We start from the raw sequence: 17,101 nt of genomic DNA on the forward strand, positions 1-17,101 counted from the left end.
GGTAGAGCATAGACCCCTCTGGCTGCCCCTCCAGCCTGTGGCACAGCAATGGTGTCCTGTAATGTGTTCCAACAGTTACAGCTCAGAGAAATGAAACAAACTCTCCCTGCTCAGATCTGTGTGGTCCGATCCATTCTGTATGCCACTTACCCTGCTCCTCCCTCTCCTTCTTCTGGGCCCCGAGGGCCTGTTTGGTGATGTCCATCTCCTGTTTTATTAGGTTGAGTCTGTGGGTGATCTCGCTCGCTTTCTTCTTCCTGTCGCTGAGGATGGCTTTGTTCTCCTTAAAGATCCGGTTGATCTCACTTCCTCGCTCGTTTTTAAACTCCTCAAATGCCACCAGCTTAGCGGGAGGGGAACTGCGCCAGGGTTCAGAGAAGGAGAAAATACAGGAAGGGTCAGTTGTTCCAGCTTCAGGTTTACTTATTGCACCTGAGTGGACTGATAATCAGTGTCTGCAAATTACACCTCATGGGGCGTTTTCAGAACCTATCGACACTTGCAGCCTCACGGTGCTCTCACTGTGCTAACCTTCAGGCCTCCTCCTCTCCCGGGATGGCTTGGCCTATACTAGCAATTTATGCTGGTATGACTCCATCGCTCTTCCACACCCACCTAACTCCCAGGGGAGACGGCGCTATGTCAGCGGGAGGGCCTCTCCTGTCGAATAGCTACCACCTCTTGCGAAGGTGGTGTACCTGCGCTGACGGGAGAAGCCCTCCCATTGGCACATACAGCATCTTCACTGACGCGCTGCAGCGGTTCAGCTGCAAAGGTACAGCCTTTTAAGTGTAGACAAACCCGACTACTCCAAGAAGGAAGAGTTACTTACACAGAAGCAAAGTTCCCTAGCAGCTGTCTCAGTTGAATCGTCCCAGAAAGTTGGATCTTACGGATCCAAACTTCTGAGTCTTGTTGCCTCTGAGGCCAGTCTGGGAACCCAGGGGAGGAGAACCAGAAAGTGGTCAGCAAAGATCTAAGATGGTGCTAGTATTTTCTATGGATTTACATTTTAGGTTAACCTCCCACGGGTATCCCCAGGGGAGCCACGCCCTTGGGCTAACCTCCCACGGGTATCCCCTGGGGAGCCAGACTCTTGCGCGAACCTACAAGAGGGGTGAGGAGTGTGAATCCATAGAAATAATGGTTCACCTTCAGAGAACTCTTCTGACACGGGCAAGTCATTCATCTCTTACCTTAAAGGAGCCTACCCTGTATTGATCCCCTAGAAATCGCGACAAAACTAGACAGATGCCTGTCAGATGGCATCCTGCCCGATCTTGGTCAAGCCTTCATATCCCCACCATGAGAATGGGGATAATACAGCCTTACCTCATTAAGGGGATGTGAGGCTTAATTAGTTAATGTGTGTTAAGCGTTTGCGAATGTAAAGCCCCAAAGCAGCACCAGCTCTGTTACTGAGCAATGGTAACATTTTAGTAGTTCAGAACAAAATGTTAGGGCTGCTACCGCTTACTGAAAACCATGTCTAATGGGACTGCTTCCTTTGCTGGCAGCAGGGACGTGTTTTCGACAGCAGAGAGCAGAAGCAGGGCGGATGCCGGGTGCAACGGCTGGAATTTACCCAGCAGCTCACTTTGAAGCTAGTGGGAGCTGGACCCAGAGCGGGGATGCAATGGCAATCCTCAGGTGGCAAGTGACAGGAATGCCAAATCCAAGAGAACCAAAATCAGGAGACACACCACACTGATGTATTACTGCGCTGAAATGCACACACGAGCCACTCCCATGCATGTGCATGGTGCCCCATTACAGTACCACTGCAAACAGCAAGGTGTAAGAGCAGGAAACCTAGGCCAAAATACCATGGAGTGAAGACAGCTAACACTACACATCCCTTTTGCTAAACAGAAACTATTTCCTCAGCCTTGGCCCTGTCCCCTCTGCCCCCATCACAGACCGAACCTCCTGAGACCCAGCTCAGCGACTGGGCACTCTGTTTGGCTTTGCACCCGGAATGACCCCACCTGTTTAGCTTTGCAAATGGAAAGTGCCTCATTAAGGTGAAAGGTTACCTCGGTCGGTGGGACTCCTCCTTGGGCACTGACTCCGAGCGATGTGTTTCAATACTAGCTGCATCCTGCTCCCGTATTAGTCCCTCCTTCACATCCAAATCCTTTGCGGAAGTTACCAGCTGACTCCTTGATGGGGAAACAGAATCCAGATCTTTCCCCAAAACAGGGCTTCCCAATCCTTCCTTCCTGGTAATGGGGCTAAGAGGAAAGAAATGGTTCATTTCCAGCATATGACAAAACACTGATACTAAAACTACACTGCAGAAACCAGTTCTGATTCAAGAACTGGAGGTCTGAGCCTGCTCCTCTGAAGTTAACAGTGAAAGTTCCGCCAACTTCAATGGGGCAGGAGCCATTGTCTCTATTGTCACAGCTCCCTGCTTGCAAACCTAGAGGGACCTCCCTGAATATAAAATCTGTAGGAATAGCAGCACACGCAGGATCAACTTCTTGTGAAGGTTCCCGAGAAGTCCATTCGCATGCACAGGTTACACGGACCTGGCTAGGGCACATTACGAGACTGAATATACAAGTGTCTGCTTGGAGCAAGCAGCAGGCAGTGGACCCCTATCCACCCTCAATGGAGCCCCGTAGCAGAGTCCAGAAGACCTGGCTTAGCCCCCAGTCCAGTTTATGGAAGAAGAGTGGAGAGTCTCCTTAAACTGGCCTCCGGGAGTCTGTTCAGCAAGGGATACCCAGTGTGAGATGTAAGAGATGACAATGGAAGTTGTGTATTAGTGTGGAGAAGCACTCTGGCATCAACCAGGGCAGCACACGCCAGCACCCCTCCTGGACCCAGAAACATGCAGGGGAAATGCCCCCCACTCAGGGGTACTAGGACTGAGGTGGTGCCTCCTACCCCCATGCGGTCTTGGGGAACAACTGCAAGGAGAAACCAGCCAGAGACTCCAACCAGCAGGAGCAGAAGCAGCTAGAACAGGGGCCTCTGGACATTCAGAGAACGTTTTACTGTTCTGACTGGACTTTCTCTGCCCTGTGCTGATGGGCTGTTTGCGCTAACCCTCCCTCTAGTCTCTTTAGCTCAGGTTCACACCACATCTGCTCCTCTTACTCTCTCCTCCCCTCCCCTGTCCCTCTCATCCTCCTTCCCTTTCCATTTTGCTGATCCCCTTCTAACTAAACCCACCCAACAACAAAATCATGGCACTAACATGCCATGTGCTGGACCTAGCAAGGGGAATTAAAAGCAATAGTAAGAGGTTTTACAGCCACATAAATAGGAAGAAAGCAAAGAAAGAAGAAGTGGGACCGCTGAAGACTATTGCCGGAGAGGAGATTAAAGACAATCTAGGCATGGCGCAATATCTCAATGAATATTTTGCATCAGAGTTTAATGAGGCCAATGAAGGTATTAGGGATACTAGCACCACTACAGAGGGGCATTCAGGATGGGGGATTTCCGTATCCGAGGTAGAAATAAAACTTGAACACCTTAATGGGGCTAAGTCGGGAGGACCGGACGATCTTCATCCGAGAATATTGAAGGAATTGGTGCGGGAAATAGCAGGCCCATTAGCGATAATATTTAATGAATCTGTAAACTCGGGGGTGGTCCCGTTAGACTGGAGAATAGCTAATGTGGTTCCTATTTTCAAGAAAGGGAAAAAAAGTGATCCGGGTAACTACAGGCCTGTTAGTTTAACATCTGTAGTGTGCAAGGTGTTAGAGAAAATTCTGAAAGAGAAACTAGTTGAGGACCTGGAGGTTAATGGCAATTGCGATAAATTACAACATGGTTTTACGAAGGGCAGATCGTGCCAAACGAATCTGATCTCCTTCTTTGAGAAAGTAACGGACTTATTAGATAAGGGAAATGCGGTGGACCTAATATACCTGGATTTCAGTAAAGCGTTTGATACTGTACCGCATGAGGAATTATTGGTTAAAATGAAAAACATGGGGATCGATATGAAAATCCAGAGGTGGATAGGGAATTGGTTAATGGGGAGAATGCAGCGGGTCGTATTAAAGGGTGAACTGTCGGGTTGGAGGGAGGTTACTAGTGGAGTGCCTCAAGGTTCGGTTTTGGGACCCATTTTATTTAATCTATTTATAACTGACCTCGGAACCGATTGCAGGAGTGGGCTGATAAAGTTTGCGGATGATACGAAGGTGGGGGGCGTTGTAAATTCGCAGGAAGATAGGGATTTTCTGCAGGGAGACTTGAATGAGCTTGTGAATTGGAGTATCAGAAATAAGATGAAATTTAATAGTAAAAAGTGTAAGGTGATGCATTTGGGGATGACTAATAACAATTTTAGTTACAAGATGGGGACGCATTGGTTAGAAGTAACGGAAGAGGAGAAGGACCTAGGGGTCCTTGTAGACCGCAGGATGACTATGAGTCGACAATGTGACGTGGCGGTGAAAAAAGCCAATGCGGTCTTGGGATGTATTAGGCGAGGTATATCTAGTAGGGATAAGGAGGTCCTGCTTCCGTTGTACAAGGCGCTGGTGAGACCACATTTGGAGTACTGTGTGCAGTTCTGGTCTCCCATGTTTAAAAAAGATGAACTCAAACTAGAACGGGTGCAGAGAAGGGCCACTAGGATGATCAGAGGAATGGAAAACCTGTCGTATGAAAGGAGACTAGAGGAGCTTGGGTTGTTTAGTCTGACAAAGCGAAGGCTGAGGGGGGATATGATTGCTATCTTTAAATATATTAGAGGGATTAATACAAGGGAGGGAGAGGAATTATTCCAGTTTAGTACTAATGTGGATACGAGAACAAATGGATATAAACTGGCCGTGGGGAAGTTCAGGCTTGAAATTAGACGAAGGTTTCTGACCGTTAGAGGGGTGAAATATTGGAACGGCCTTCCGAGGGAAACGGTGGGGGCGACGGACCTGTCTGGTTTTAAGATTAAGTTAGATAAGTTTATGGAGGGAATGGTTTAATGGTAAAACATAGTAGTCAAGGAAAACCAAGGAATGGTGGGTAAATAGTAAAATGGCTAACAGGGGTCAGGCTGGAGACTCTTGCCTATATGCTCGGGGTCTTACTGATCGCCATATTTGGGGTCGGGAAGGAATTTTCCTCCAGGGCAGATTGGCTGAGCCTCTGGAGGTTTTTCGCCTTCCTCCGCAGCATGGGGCAGGGATCACTAGCAGGAGGGTCTCTGCCGATTGAAGTCACTAAAAACAGGATGGGGGACTTCAACAGCAGAGTCCAGGAAGGGGTAGGGACGGTTTTATGGCCTGCAGCATGCAGGGGGTCAGACCAGATGATCATAATGGTCCCTTCTGACCTTAAAGTCTATGAGTCTATGAGTCACTCTGCTGGTGTGTTCTATCCCTTCCCCATCCTGTGCCTGCCTGGGGGAGGGACTATCTACTACTCTGTGTCTGTAAAGCAGCTAGCACAATGGGGCCCCATTCTTGGTTTGTCCTTAGGTGCTACTCGTAATAAACATGAGTAGCCGTTTACAGTAAATCCTGCATATACCAACCAGACTTCCACAAAACCAAACGGATTTGAGTCTGACGCTGACTGTGCAAAGACACATTCTGAGGGGCAGGTTTGGTCTTTGTCATGGGTGGTACGTAATGGAGGCTCAAATCTCATGCCACCAGTGGGGCAGTAGTGGATTTGAGGCCCCCAGAAAAATCTCCCCCTGCCACAGGGAAAGAGGCACTCTCACTCCCTGTTATGGCCCTGGGGCCGTGGCAGGGGCACAGAGCTTTTCCGGTCTTTGGGCAGCAGCGGGGGTGGGGGGTGGGGGGGGGAAGAAGCAAGTGGGGGCAGGGCCTGGGGGGAAGAGGCGGAATGGGGGTAGAATGGGGGCAGGGCCACGACGGAAGGGGCGGAATGGGGTGGGGTATGGTGGGGCCATGGGCAGAAGGGGCAGAATGGGGGAGAGGCTCGGGGCTTGGCGTTTCGGCCAGGGCGGAGCTCTCAGCCCCCTTCGCGCCCACCTGGACCAGGGCCATTGTGGGGAGGGGCTGAGAGCAGCGAGTGGGGATGTGGCCTTGGCCAGAAGAGGTGGGGCAGGGTCTAGCCTCCCCAAGGGGAAGCTTCACCCGCTGCCCGTCGTCTTGGTGATCAGGCCACAACCATGTATCAACACCAATCCCAGTAGGCCGGGACCTCCTCATTGAAACAAGCACAGAATATCACGAGGGCTATTGGGGCTGTTTCTCCACAGCCTTCTCCCTTGGGTAGCTACTTACCCCTGTAGGTGGAAAGCCGCCCATAAATCCCTGGTTATGTCACTGCCATAGGGAAGATTTTCATGAGTGGAGAAAGACACCTGACTAAAGGAGAGGGAACCGCTGTTTTACATGTCAACTCACCTAAGCTGCTCTTTGGCTTTCTTGGCTTTAACTTTCTTCCCGCCGGGTTTGGATAAAGGAGCAACTCCAATCCCGAAGCCCTGTCCGTCCACTTCCCCCACTAGATGGCCCTCTGCATCAACCAGGCCTGCCTGAAAACAGAGAGGGCTGAAGATGTGAATACAGAAGTATTAGCCCTGCAGATGTCCAGCTTGTGAGAACTAAATACTCTGCTCAGAGGGGTAAATCTGTCCAATTCCTTAATCTAAATCCAGATTCACCTCATGGCATCTTGGTGGAAAAAATCATCTTAAAGGTGAATTGAGAAGCAAAAAAGCCCTTGGAATTATTTTCAGATTCATGTGCTGAGTGCTCCCACTAACTAGGTTTGGAAGAAGTAGGGACTTACATCACAGAAACAGGTTTAAATTAACGTTTAAAATTTCTTCCCCACGCCTTTATTAAATCCTATTGTATTTTCTGTTTCTTTGATGATATCCCGGAATGCTTCATTCTGACACCTCACAAATACCAGAAATCTCACTGTAATCATGGTGTCACTAATATCAGAGAATGACGCACTCTGGGTTATCTTCATTCAACGAAGGAGAAGTTTGCAAGAGGATTTCGTAAGTAAAATCTGATTTCTGTCAGTGTCTCAACAGCATGGCTAAATGGCCCATTCAGCACAGAAATCTGCTTAACTCACATTTCATTTCTGTTTTCCAGATCAGCTTTAAATTAAAGCCTGGAATGGGGTCTGCCTGGAGATTGTGCAGTTTTGTGGTATCATAATACTTCACATTTCTATTGCGCCTTTCTTCCAAGGATCTCAAAGCACCTATAGTTAAGCCCCACAACTCTGCAAGGTAGAGAATTATTCTTATACCCATTAAGTGAATACACTGAGGCATAGTCGCCGCATGGAATTAATCAGCTCAGAAGGTGAAAGTTTCAGAAAGTTAGGACAAACTAAAAACAAGCTGATAGTAAAACATGTCTTGCATCCTAAGCGACATAAGGAAATCCACATCGGCCTTTAGGGTGGGGTACATCTCCTTTATGCTGCTCCAACAGTGCTAAGGGATCATACCAGGGCCAGAGGATCTAGCCCAGTATTTTACAACAGACACACATGCAGGCAGGCATTTTTGATGTAATAGTTCTCATGTATTTTCCTTTTCTCTATTTTATAAACCACCCTGTTAAAATACTGGGCCAGATTCTCTGCTGGTGGAAACTGGTGCAGCTCTATTGACTTGTAGCAGTTCTGTTCTTCTGTCATGCCCATCACCATGGTAGCTCAGGGCCTTGGATTTCAATGGTTCCTCTCAAGTAGTGTAGGAAGAATTTGAGGCAGAAGGTCAAGTCCCAGAGCCCTACCTTCTGAGCAGCAGTAATGGCTGCAAAGTCACCTTTGTCTATCAGGGTGTATTTGTTTCGTAGTCTGGCTTCCACTTCCTGCTCCTGTTGGCTGGGGAGAGACAACCGCCCTTTTCATTGTTATCAAGGGAAAATTTCATACAGCCCCAAACTTGTAAATGTGTCATACTTCAAAAGAAAGCTGTGTCTAATATCACCCCTATGTCTATCTCTGCTCTCCTTTCCTCCTACTTCCTGCATTCTTCCCAAACCGCTCTCCTTCATGCACCTGTTCTGACCTCCTATTTTCTTCTTCCCACCTTTTTTCCCACACTGTCCCTTAGGCCTGGATATCTCTTCTGTTAAGACACGTATACATTTCACTAGCTTTTGAAATACTTTAGGGAGCCTTTTTTATGGCCCAAATAACACGACTCCACAGTAGTTTAGCCCTGGAGGGTGGAACCACCATGAGAAGACCTGATCTTCTTGCTTTATTTTAACCCCATAAAAGGATTCCCCAAGGTACAAAATCCATGCAAAACACTAACACAGGGATCTGGACCAGTTTGGATTCCTGTGGAACAGGAATGCCCCCTCCCCCATGACATAGCACAGACTTGCCACTTCCCTCCTCAAAGCCCAAATCTTCCTGCAGTGACATCACGTTACTTTTGTAACTGTAGCATCAGACACCAGAGCACACTTAACCAATTCATGGAGTCCATCAGCCAAGGGCCGTGATCTATGATCATGATCTATCGGTGCCACTGGGTTAGCTAGCAGCAGCTTCCCCCTGACCAAGCCATCAGGAGCTGGACTGAGCGTCTCACAACTACAACTTATTCTCTGCATATTCTACAATGGCATCACCAGCGGTGTCATGACACCGTGCTGTGCTGTCACAGACAGAAGCTTGGTGGAGAGTTTCTAAATCTCCTTATCCAATGCACATACCCGGCTACAACATCTTACCTTAAAATCACTTTGAACTGGTTAAATACCTCTTGGATTTGCCTGATGTTCATTATCTGAGGAAGAGATACATACATTGAAGATCTAATGGGAGACAGGCCACATTCACTGTGCAATGTTTAAAAAACTTGCTCTGTAAGGCTGGTTCAAATACTATAGAATCCCAGGGCCCCCTTCTCTAGCCTCAGGCTACAGATAACTTAACCCTGTATCCTGCACTGGGAAAATCAGGCCCCGTGTGGCTATGACCATCACTCATTGTTTAAGAACAGAGGAATCTGATAGGCTAAGGCAGGTGCCAGCTGTGCAGGTATCCTGTAGGACCCCAGCGGTCAGGAATTGTTAGCCAATTATCAGCCAAAGTGTAACACACAACATTATGCAGGAGGCAGCTTCCAACCCTCCAAGCCATGCAGCTCTCTCCTCACTCACACGCTGCTGAGTCTATCTAAAGTACTTATCTGGTTCCCAGCGCCAGAGCATCTGAGCTCCTCACAAGCTTTAATGCAGTGCTATTATCCCCATTTTACAGACTGAGGCCCAGATCAATCAATAGAAGTTAGGAGCTTAAATGCCTTTGCAGATCTGGGCACTTACACAGGGTCATACATAGAGTCTGTGACTTAGAGCTCCCAAGTCCTAGGCGAGTGGCCTAACCACTGGACCATCCTTCCTCTCTAGGAAGTCTTGAAGTACATTCTCCCCACTCCCAGAGAAGCATCATTCCCACTAAAAGATTCCATGACCCCACTAAGGACATCTTTCCCTATAAGAAACTCCTCAGTCCTTCCCATCTCCTACTTAGGCTGACCATCCCTGACCCTAAAAGACTCCCTGGATTCCACAGAAGCCAACTCTCCTCAACCCCCATCAGCTGCAGGAAAATTTTCTGGGACCTTTGAGGGTGGGAGAAAAGCAAAGAGTAGAGAGACGGGGCTGTAGTGCCCCAGAAGTTCCCCTCTCCCAAAAAAAGGTGGAACACTTTTTGAACAATACTTTGGGAACACATCTCTTTGCCAGAAGTTGGGAGTGGATGACAGGGGAGGATCACTTGATGGTTACCTGTTCTGTTCATTCCCTCTGAGGCATCTGGCATTAGCCACTGTTGGAAGACAGGATACTGGGCTAGATGGACCTTTGGTCTGACCCAGTATGGTTGCTCTTATGTTCTTATGACATGGTTTTACCCAGATGGAGAATTCTGACACTGTCTTTTTAAGGACGTTCAAAGCAGACCATCCCACTGAGTTTGAGGCCAGGGTGGAAGCCTCCTAGAGCTTCCTACTCACTTAAGGGGAGATAAGAATTAGAGGAGAAGGCAGGTGTCCAGAGTATCCCTGTAAATAACAGGGAAGTGTTCAAAAAGTTAGTGCCACCTTTAATTCTAAATTCAGTTCCTCCACAAAGTGATTTCATTCCCTCTAGCTGAAAGAGCCTGGAATCCAGCCAACTATAACCAGCTGAGCAAGTTGTCAGTTAGGTAGCTACTCACATCAATATCATCTGTGGCTCCTTCTAGGTACCTGCGGACTTGAGAGTTAATCTCTGCTATCTGGATTTCATTCAGAGGGTCATAATTCACCAGAGAACGGTTGACCTAGGGATGAAAAGGTGAACAGATGAACTGCAACAATTTACAATAAGCTGGGCAAATGCTAGCCTGACGGTCACCTGGCTGTGCTCTGCCTTGCCACGGCAGGTTTCATTCTTAGACTTTGCTTCCCATCCTGTAGACTGGCTGGGCACTGGACTCTGGAGTTGGCTGGGAGTGGTGCACCCCCTGCCTCTCCCTTCTGAGCGAATTAAGGACAGGCACTGATGGGTTTTGAAAGGCTATACTGTCTGGCATTCAGGACTCTGCGGGTTAATGACTATGACATGGAACCTTGTGGAATGGGAAATGAACAAGAGGGAAAACTGGTGGGGACCCCTCAGAACTCTGTCTAAACTCAAAGGACTCCACTGGGGACACAGTGGGAAAGCAAAAGCTTGACAAGCATGGATATAACTGATCCTAGAGAGAAATTAAAATCAAGATAAAGCACACACTAATATCCCCAGCAAGATGGCTTAGAGAGAAAGCATAGGCAGCAATTAATGGCTGCAGCCTGTTCCTTACCAAGCTGTCATGCATGGCTAGTTCCTGCTTCAGAAGAACAATCTCCTTCTCCAGATTCTTGACCATCCGCTAGCAGGAAAACAAAAAGATGCCAAGTGACCAAGTGCTACTAGAGAAAGAACTGTCCAAAGCCACTTCAGATTGGCTGCTGGCATGGGCGTAGTTTGGTGGGGGGCAGGGGAGGTGTTACCCCCCCCAAATTGCAAGCCTAAGGCAGGCGTGGAATTTGCCTCCCCATTGGCTTGACTGGAGCTGCCCCCCACAAATATAGAGGTCAAACTACACCTATAGCTGCTGAATAAAATCTCCGCTGTGTACCAACTCCCAGAGAATTCACTGCTGGGCTTACAGCATTGAAATGGTGAGTAAGTGATCTGGAAATCACTTGGCCTTAGTATAGCTTCCAGCAGGCAGCCTCCTTTGCTGTGTCTTGAGCCACCCTCTGTAAAGTCACTTTAAGCTTTCAAGGGAAAGCCACCTGTTTATCTAGTCAGTGCTTCATGGATCTGATGCCCCCATACTGTGGTCTTTCTGGATTACATGGCATTATTTTGAAAACAGAAGGCACAGAGCCCCAATGCTGCTTTCACTGAAGGCAATGCCAGTTTCCCCACTGACTTTAACAGGAATGCATTACGCTAGCAGATTCACACGGCATACTTGAGACCTGCATGTCTCCCTAATCTGGAATATTTTAAAGCTTTGGATATTGAGGGGGCAATTCCCATTGAAACTCAGTGGGAATTAATTGCCAAACGGCCCTTTGTGCCTTCGCAAAGCTCCCACTTAGCATCCACATGTAATAATCTCATTAAATGCATTTCAGTTCTTTTCCACTCAGTTCATCACGCAGCAAAAGAAAGGGAGCTGAAGGGGAAAAGTTTGTTGCACAGTCCACAGCCTCGTCTGAAAACTCTTGGAGGAAGCTCCTCTATATGGTTCTCTGCTTCCACCTACTGTAGACAGACATGTGAAATCGGACGGTTCAGTACAGCAAGGTTTTCTCCCGCCACGTGTGTTGTGCAGCATGGTTCCCATAGTGTGGTACATGGACCACCAGTAATTCATCGAGCACTTGCTGGTGGTCTGAGGAGAACTGGTTGGACACAAAATGCCAAGTCTCCTCCTTATTTTAAAGTGCATTAAAAGAAGCTAAAAGATATTGATTACTTTTCTAATGTTGCTTTTCCATGTGAATAATTGCTGTAGTTGTTGCAGGGATGTTGTGTGACCAGCTGTGGGAAAGGAGGTGGTCTGCAGGGTCTCAGATAGGACTGGAGATGATCCTTTCAGTGGGAGGGAAGGTGTCCATGGGACAGTTTATCTATTAAGCTGTGATACACATGATGACGAAGCTTGGGAAGCATTGTCTTAATTTTTCCTGGATCTGAGAAAAAGAGAACCTCCTTCCTTCCATTTCCCTTCAAAAATATACATACCTCTGGGTCATATTTCTCATTGATGGCTGGCTCCGTTGTGACCCATTTCATTCTGGTAGCAAAACGGAGAGAGGAGAGCTGAAAAACATTACAGTTTGCCTGTTAACCACGAAACAAGTTTGGGTCACCAGACCAGACTCAAAAACCTTTGCTATTTTAATGCTATAGGATCCCAGAAGCTAGAAATGGAAAAGCTATATCATTGTAGGCCACCATTCTACACTATCCCAATTCCAGGAGTAGGTTGCTTCTAGATGATTATTCATCTTTAGATGATGACTTTAGATGGTAAATTCTTCGGGGTGGGGACTGTCCTTTCTGTTATATGTGTGTACAATGGGACTAGGGCCTCTAGGTGTCACTGCAGCACAAATAATAAATAACAATCATGATATGCAATAGCAGAGAAGATTGTATGATAGGTCATTTCATTTCAAAAAATGTCTGCTAGTTAACTCCTTCCCTGGTAAACTGCAGAATTCTTCCCTTCAATACTTTATGGTAGTGTTTTGTTCGGCCCAATTTTAAATGACTCAAGCAATGAGGCTACCACCAACTTCCTGAGAAGAATTATTCCAAAGCCTAAGTGATCTCACCATGAGGAGGTTATTGCTGGTACTAGCATACCAAATTGTTTGTGTAGTTGCTACCAAGGACCAAATTCAGCCCTGGTGTAAAGTGGGATGGCTAAGGCCCTGTGGAAATCACAATTTCACTGACTGAGCGGAAATCACAAAATTAGCCCATTACCGCGATTTTTCCAACAGTGGGGAGGTGGAAGCAGGCATCCGTGCATGCCAGTCTTGTGCTCTGTGTGGCTTGTAGGGCATGTTCCAAGCGGCTGCCGCACTGGTTACTGTACCTCACATAAGACCAGCGGCCACGTCCCCCCAAACAGCTGCTCTGACATGACACTGACGTGTGCCAGGCCTCACACTGAGCATAAGACCAGAGCACAAATGCCCATTTCTTCCTCCTCACTGAGGCCACAGCTGCTTGTGTTCCAAGTGGTGGCAGCGCTGGCTACTGTGCCTCACATGGGTCCCCCCCCGCACTGCTCCTCCAAGGTGATGCTACTGCGCACTACCAGTTGCACTGAGCACAGGACTGACTTGCACAGATGCTCACTTTTGCCTCCCCATCGTTGGAAAAATTGCAGCACTTCGCAAGGGACTTGGCTGCCAGGCATATTCTATGAAAATCAACACTTCATGCGTGGCACTACTGGGCATTTTCAAAAAAAGATCTCCGATTATAACAGGGCCTTAAGTATAACTATTGACTTCACTGTGTGCTGTAGTTCCACACCCATTGTTGGAAAGGTACATATGAAACTATGCATGCTTAGATCCAGGCTGAATTTGGCCTTGAGTATTTATCTGGGTGAGTCTCGTTTTCCCCTTGGAAGATTAGCATTCTCAATGGATGGCTTATGTGGCCACAAAGTGGCCTTAGCAGACTGGAAAAACCAGCCCCATATAGTCCCATGCTGCATTTGATGCAATGTCAATGATTTTGTTGAATTCGACATGATACTTCCCTTGGACCTCAAACTACAGCGCTGTGCATGCTACAATTTAATCATGGTTATTGCTGGCATGATTTTGACTGTAGCACAGACAGGACCAAAATGTCTTTAAATGAAGGACATCGTTTCTGAAGGAACTCTCTTCACTTACAGGTTTCAGAGTGGTAGCCATGTTAGTCTGGATCAGCAAAAACTGACCCCCCACTTGGTTAGGCAACTCCCATCTTTTCATGTACTATGTATGTGTGTGTGTGTGTATATATATATATATATATATATATATATACACATACACACACACACATATATATACATACACACCTGCTACTGTATTTTCCACTCCATGCATCTGATGAAGTGGGCTGTAGCCCACAAAAACTTAGGCCGAAATAAATTTGTTAGTCTCTAAGGTGCCACAAGGACTCCTCGTTGTTTCAATACTTACAGTCTCCTCTATCTGAACAGCTTCACCATAGATATTTGCCACCAGGACTGTATTGCAGTTTCCCCCTGAAAAAGACAGCAAGGGGGAGGAATGTGACTTCCTCTGTGCTGGGTTCCTTCCTGGAGAATTTTACATTCTGTAGTGAGTGAAGAATGAAAGACACAGCACGACTACAATGAACATAGCTAGTTTGTAATTTTTCCTCCAAGGACACAGGAAGGGTTATCGGTGGTGACCATGAAAGATAATGCTCATAAGCATGGTGGTATGGAACGAGTTAAGGGAATAGCCAATATTCTGGCTCCAGCCTTCGGAGTTAGTGTGAAGTATGCGGCAATGCAAACTGTAAATGGCTGGAGTGGGGTAAAAGCTGAAAGATGGAATTTTAAAAGCCCTCAGTGTTGGCTTCTCATCCAATGAAATCAGAGGGAGGAGCAGGATTGGGCCAATGCTGAGAGCTTTGAAATTCCACCCTAAATTTGTATGATATCAGTTCCTTACTGCCAATGTCTACAGCCTGTCTTCAGTTGCTTCCTCTATTCAGACTGTGTTATACTGTGTTGTTGAAGTGGATTCCTGTCCTACAGATTCCAGCTGTAATACAGTTTTTGCATTTGTCATTTTTGCCCAGGCCCTGATCATCCTCAACTCCTGCAGGACTCAATGAGAGTTGATAGCACCTGCAGGATCAGAACTTTGAAAGGACTGTGGTGTGTTTTTAAAGTATTCTCAGCTGAAAAAAGTTTAGTCAAGTTTCTACTGGCTTGATCAGTATGAGGCTTGTGTGTACTGTGACAAAGTTCCTCCTCTATCTTGGTGGGTCCTGCGCTTATTGGCAGATTTTCTTGCCTCAGAGATTCACCATGTGGCTTGGGGAACAGCCCAGAGACCTTCCCCTCTGGAAGAACCCACAGTCCAGGTCAATTGGGAGGTTTGGGGGGAACCCGGGCCCGCCCTCTACTCCAGGTTCCAGCCCAGGGCCCTGTGGATTGCAGCTGTCTATAGTGCCTCCTGTAACAGCTGCATGACAGCTACAACTCCCTGGGCTACTTCCCCATGGCCTCCTCCAAACACCTTCCTTATTCTCACCACAGGACCTTCCTCCTGGTGTCTGATAAAGCTTGTGCTCCTCAGTCCTCCAGCAGCACCCTCTCACTCTCAGCTCCTTGCGCCTCTTGTTCCCAGCTCCTCACACTCACACCACAAACTGACGTGAGCTCCTTTTAAAACCCAGGTGCCCTGATTAGCCTGCCTTAATTGATTCTAGCAGCTTCTTCTTAATTGGCTCCATGTGTCCTAATTAGCCTACCTGCCTTAACTGGTTCTAGCAGGTTCCTGATTACTCTAGTGCAGCCCCTGCTCTGGTCACTCAGGGAACAGAAAACTACTCATCCAGTGACCAGTATATTTGCCCTCTACCAGACTCCTGTACACCACTGGTCTGGGTCTGTCACAGTACGTATGCCTGATGTTTCATTAGGGTAAGAAAAACAGAAACCACTGATAATTTTTCATGTTAGACTATTAACTGAGGGCTTGTCTCCACAGTGATTTAGTGCATGGCCAGCCAGGGCGTGACTCTATTGTGCACTAGCTTGCCGCGCACTAACTGGCCGTGTGGACAATGCTACAGCACACTGTAAGTTCAGTAGTGCGCTTTGACATACTGCTGTTTGACATGGGTGCACATCATTGAAATGGTGAGTGATCTGGAAATCACTTTGCCTTGGTTTAGCTTGTTTGGAATGGTAGGAGGTCAAAGTGCACGATGGAACTTTTAGTGTGTTATAACAGGGTCCACAGGGCCAGTTAGTGCACAGCAAGCTAGTGCGCTGTAGATTCACACTCTGGCTGGCCACGCATTAAATCACTGTGTAGACAAGCCATCAGATTGACTGAGCGTGTTTGGTCATGGCTTGATCTCCCCATGAGAACCGAAACCAAGGTATTTTCTCGTCCCTCTATTCCGATTCCAGGTCCTTACCTAATGAATCCTTAAGGGCATGGGTGAGCTTGCTCTGCCGGAAGGGGACGTGGTCCCTCTTACGATCAGCCAGTGCAATGATAGCTTGCTCAAGGAATGACAAAGATTTGTTGATATATGTGGCTTCTTTCAGAACCTGCCCCTCGGACTGCAAGAAAGACCAAAAGGCAAAAAGTTTCCACATGCATCTTTCTGGGTGAACTGCGAAAGAGTGTGTCCCTCACTGGGCTTACAGCTCTGATTGAAGTGGAGGATAAATGAGATGATGAGTCCAACACAGACTAACTATGAGATACTAGATTCTGAAGGGCTTCCTGCAATTTGAGAGCAAGTTCTTCAGGGCCGTGATTTGGCAATAACAAGTCTGCCAGAATATTGGCTTTCCTAGTTCTGAAAGGGGAAATCCTCCCTTTGTCACAAGGCTGCCCGGGGATTTCTTGCTCAACACAATATAGTATATCACAGGGGAGCACTGAAGGTTTAAGTTGTTCCCTATTCTTCCAGAAAGGCGATTGCATCAGTCTCCGTAGTATCACCAGAAGCAGAAGGATTTCTGCTTTCAGTGCAGTTGCAGAATGAAGCTGAATTACAAAGAGTTCCCCATAAGAGGGATGGCTCAGTCTCTTGCCTAGACTGAGCAATGGCATTGTCGGAAGGAATGATCGAGCAGGAGAGAGTTGCCTGGAGGATGGAGTTTTGCACATTTGGACTTGATAAAAAGACATTCCAGCTACTGAAGATAACCGAGCTCCTCTGCTGCTTTCATGGGGTTGAGATTTGTCATGGTTCCTCCTATCTACTGACCAGGGGGTTGATTCTTGTGTCAAGCACAGATTCTGAAAAATCTTCAGCTCCTCATGTGCAACTGTGGTAAGGGGATGCTGACACATACTTAAGGATTAACAACTGAAGAGTATATC

General features: G+C 47.3%; 1 protein-coding gene across 1 annotated transcript in view; it reads right to left on the reverse strand.

Annotated features, from left to right (window-relative positions):
* KIF9 (kinesin family member 9) overlaps positions 1 to 17,101 on the reverse strand; it is a 41,640-nt gene that overhangs the window by 15,325 nt on the left and 9,214 nt on the right. Inside the window, exons 8-17 of the mRNA XM_054016775.1 lie at positions 16,182 to 16,329; positions 14,198 to 14,262; positions 12,225 to 12,302; positions 10,786 to 10,854; positions 10,159 to 10,263; positions 8,667 to 8,722; positions 7,713 to 7,803; positions 6,351 to 6,481; positions 2,037 to 2,234; positions 151 to 359 (exon numbers count right to left, since the gene is read on the reverse strand). Of these exons, the coding sequence (XP_053872750.1) occupies positions 151 to 359; positions 2,037 to 2,234; positions 6,351 to 6,481; positions 7,713 to 7,803; positions 8,667 to 8,722; positions 10,159 to 10,263; positions 10,786 to 10,854; positions 12,225 to 12,302; positions 14,198 to 14,262; positions 16,182 to 16,329 (1,150 nt within the window). The remainder of the gene's footprint in view (positions 1 to 150; positions 360 to 2,036; positions 2,235 to 6,350; positions 6,482 to 7,712; positions 7,804 to 8,666; positions 8,723 to 10,158; positions 10,264 to 10,785; positions 10,855 to 12,224; positions 12,303 to 14,197; positions 14,263 to 16,181; positions 16,330 to 17,101) is intronic.

The sequence above is a fragment of the Malaclemys terrapin genome, chromosome 2, assembly GCF_027887155.1.
Source record: "Malaclemys terrapin pileata isolate rMalTer1 chromosome 2, rMalTer1.hap1, whole genome shotgun sequence".
NCBI lineage: Eukaryota > Metazoa > Chordata > Testudines > Emydidae > Malaclemys > Malaclemys terrapin.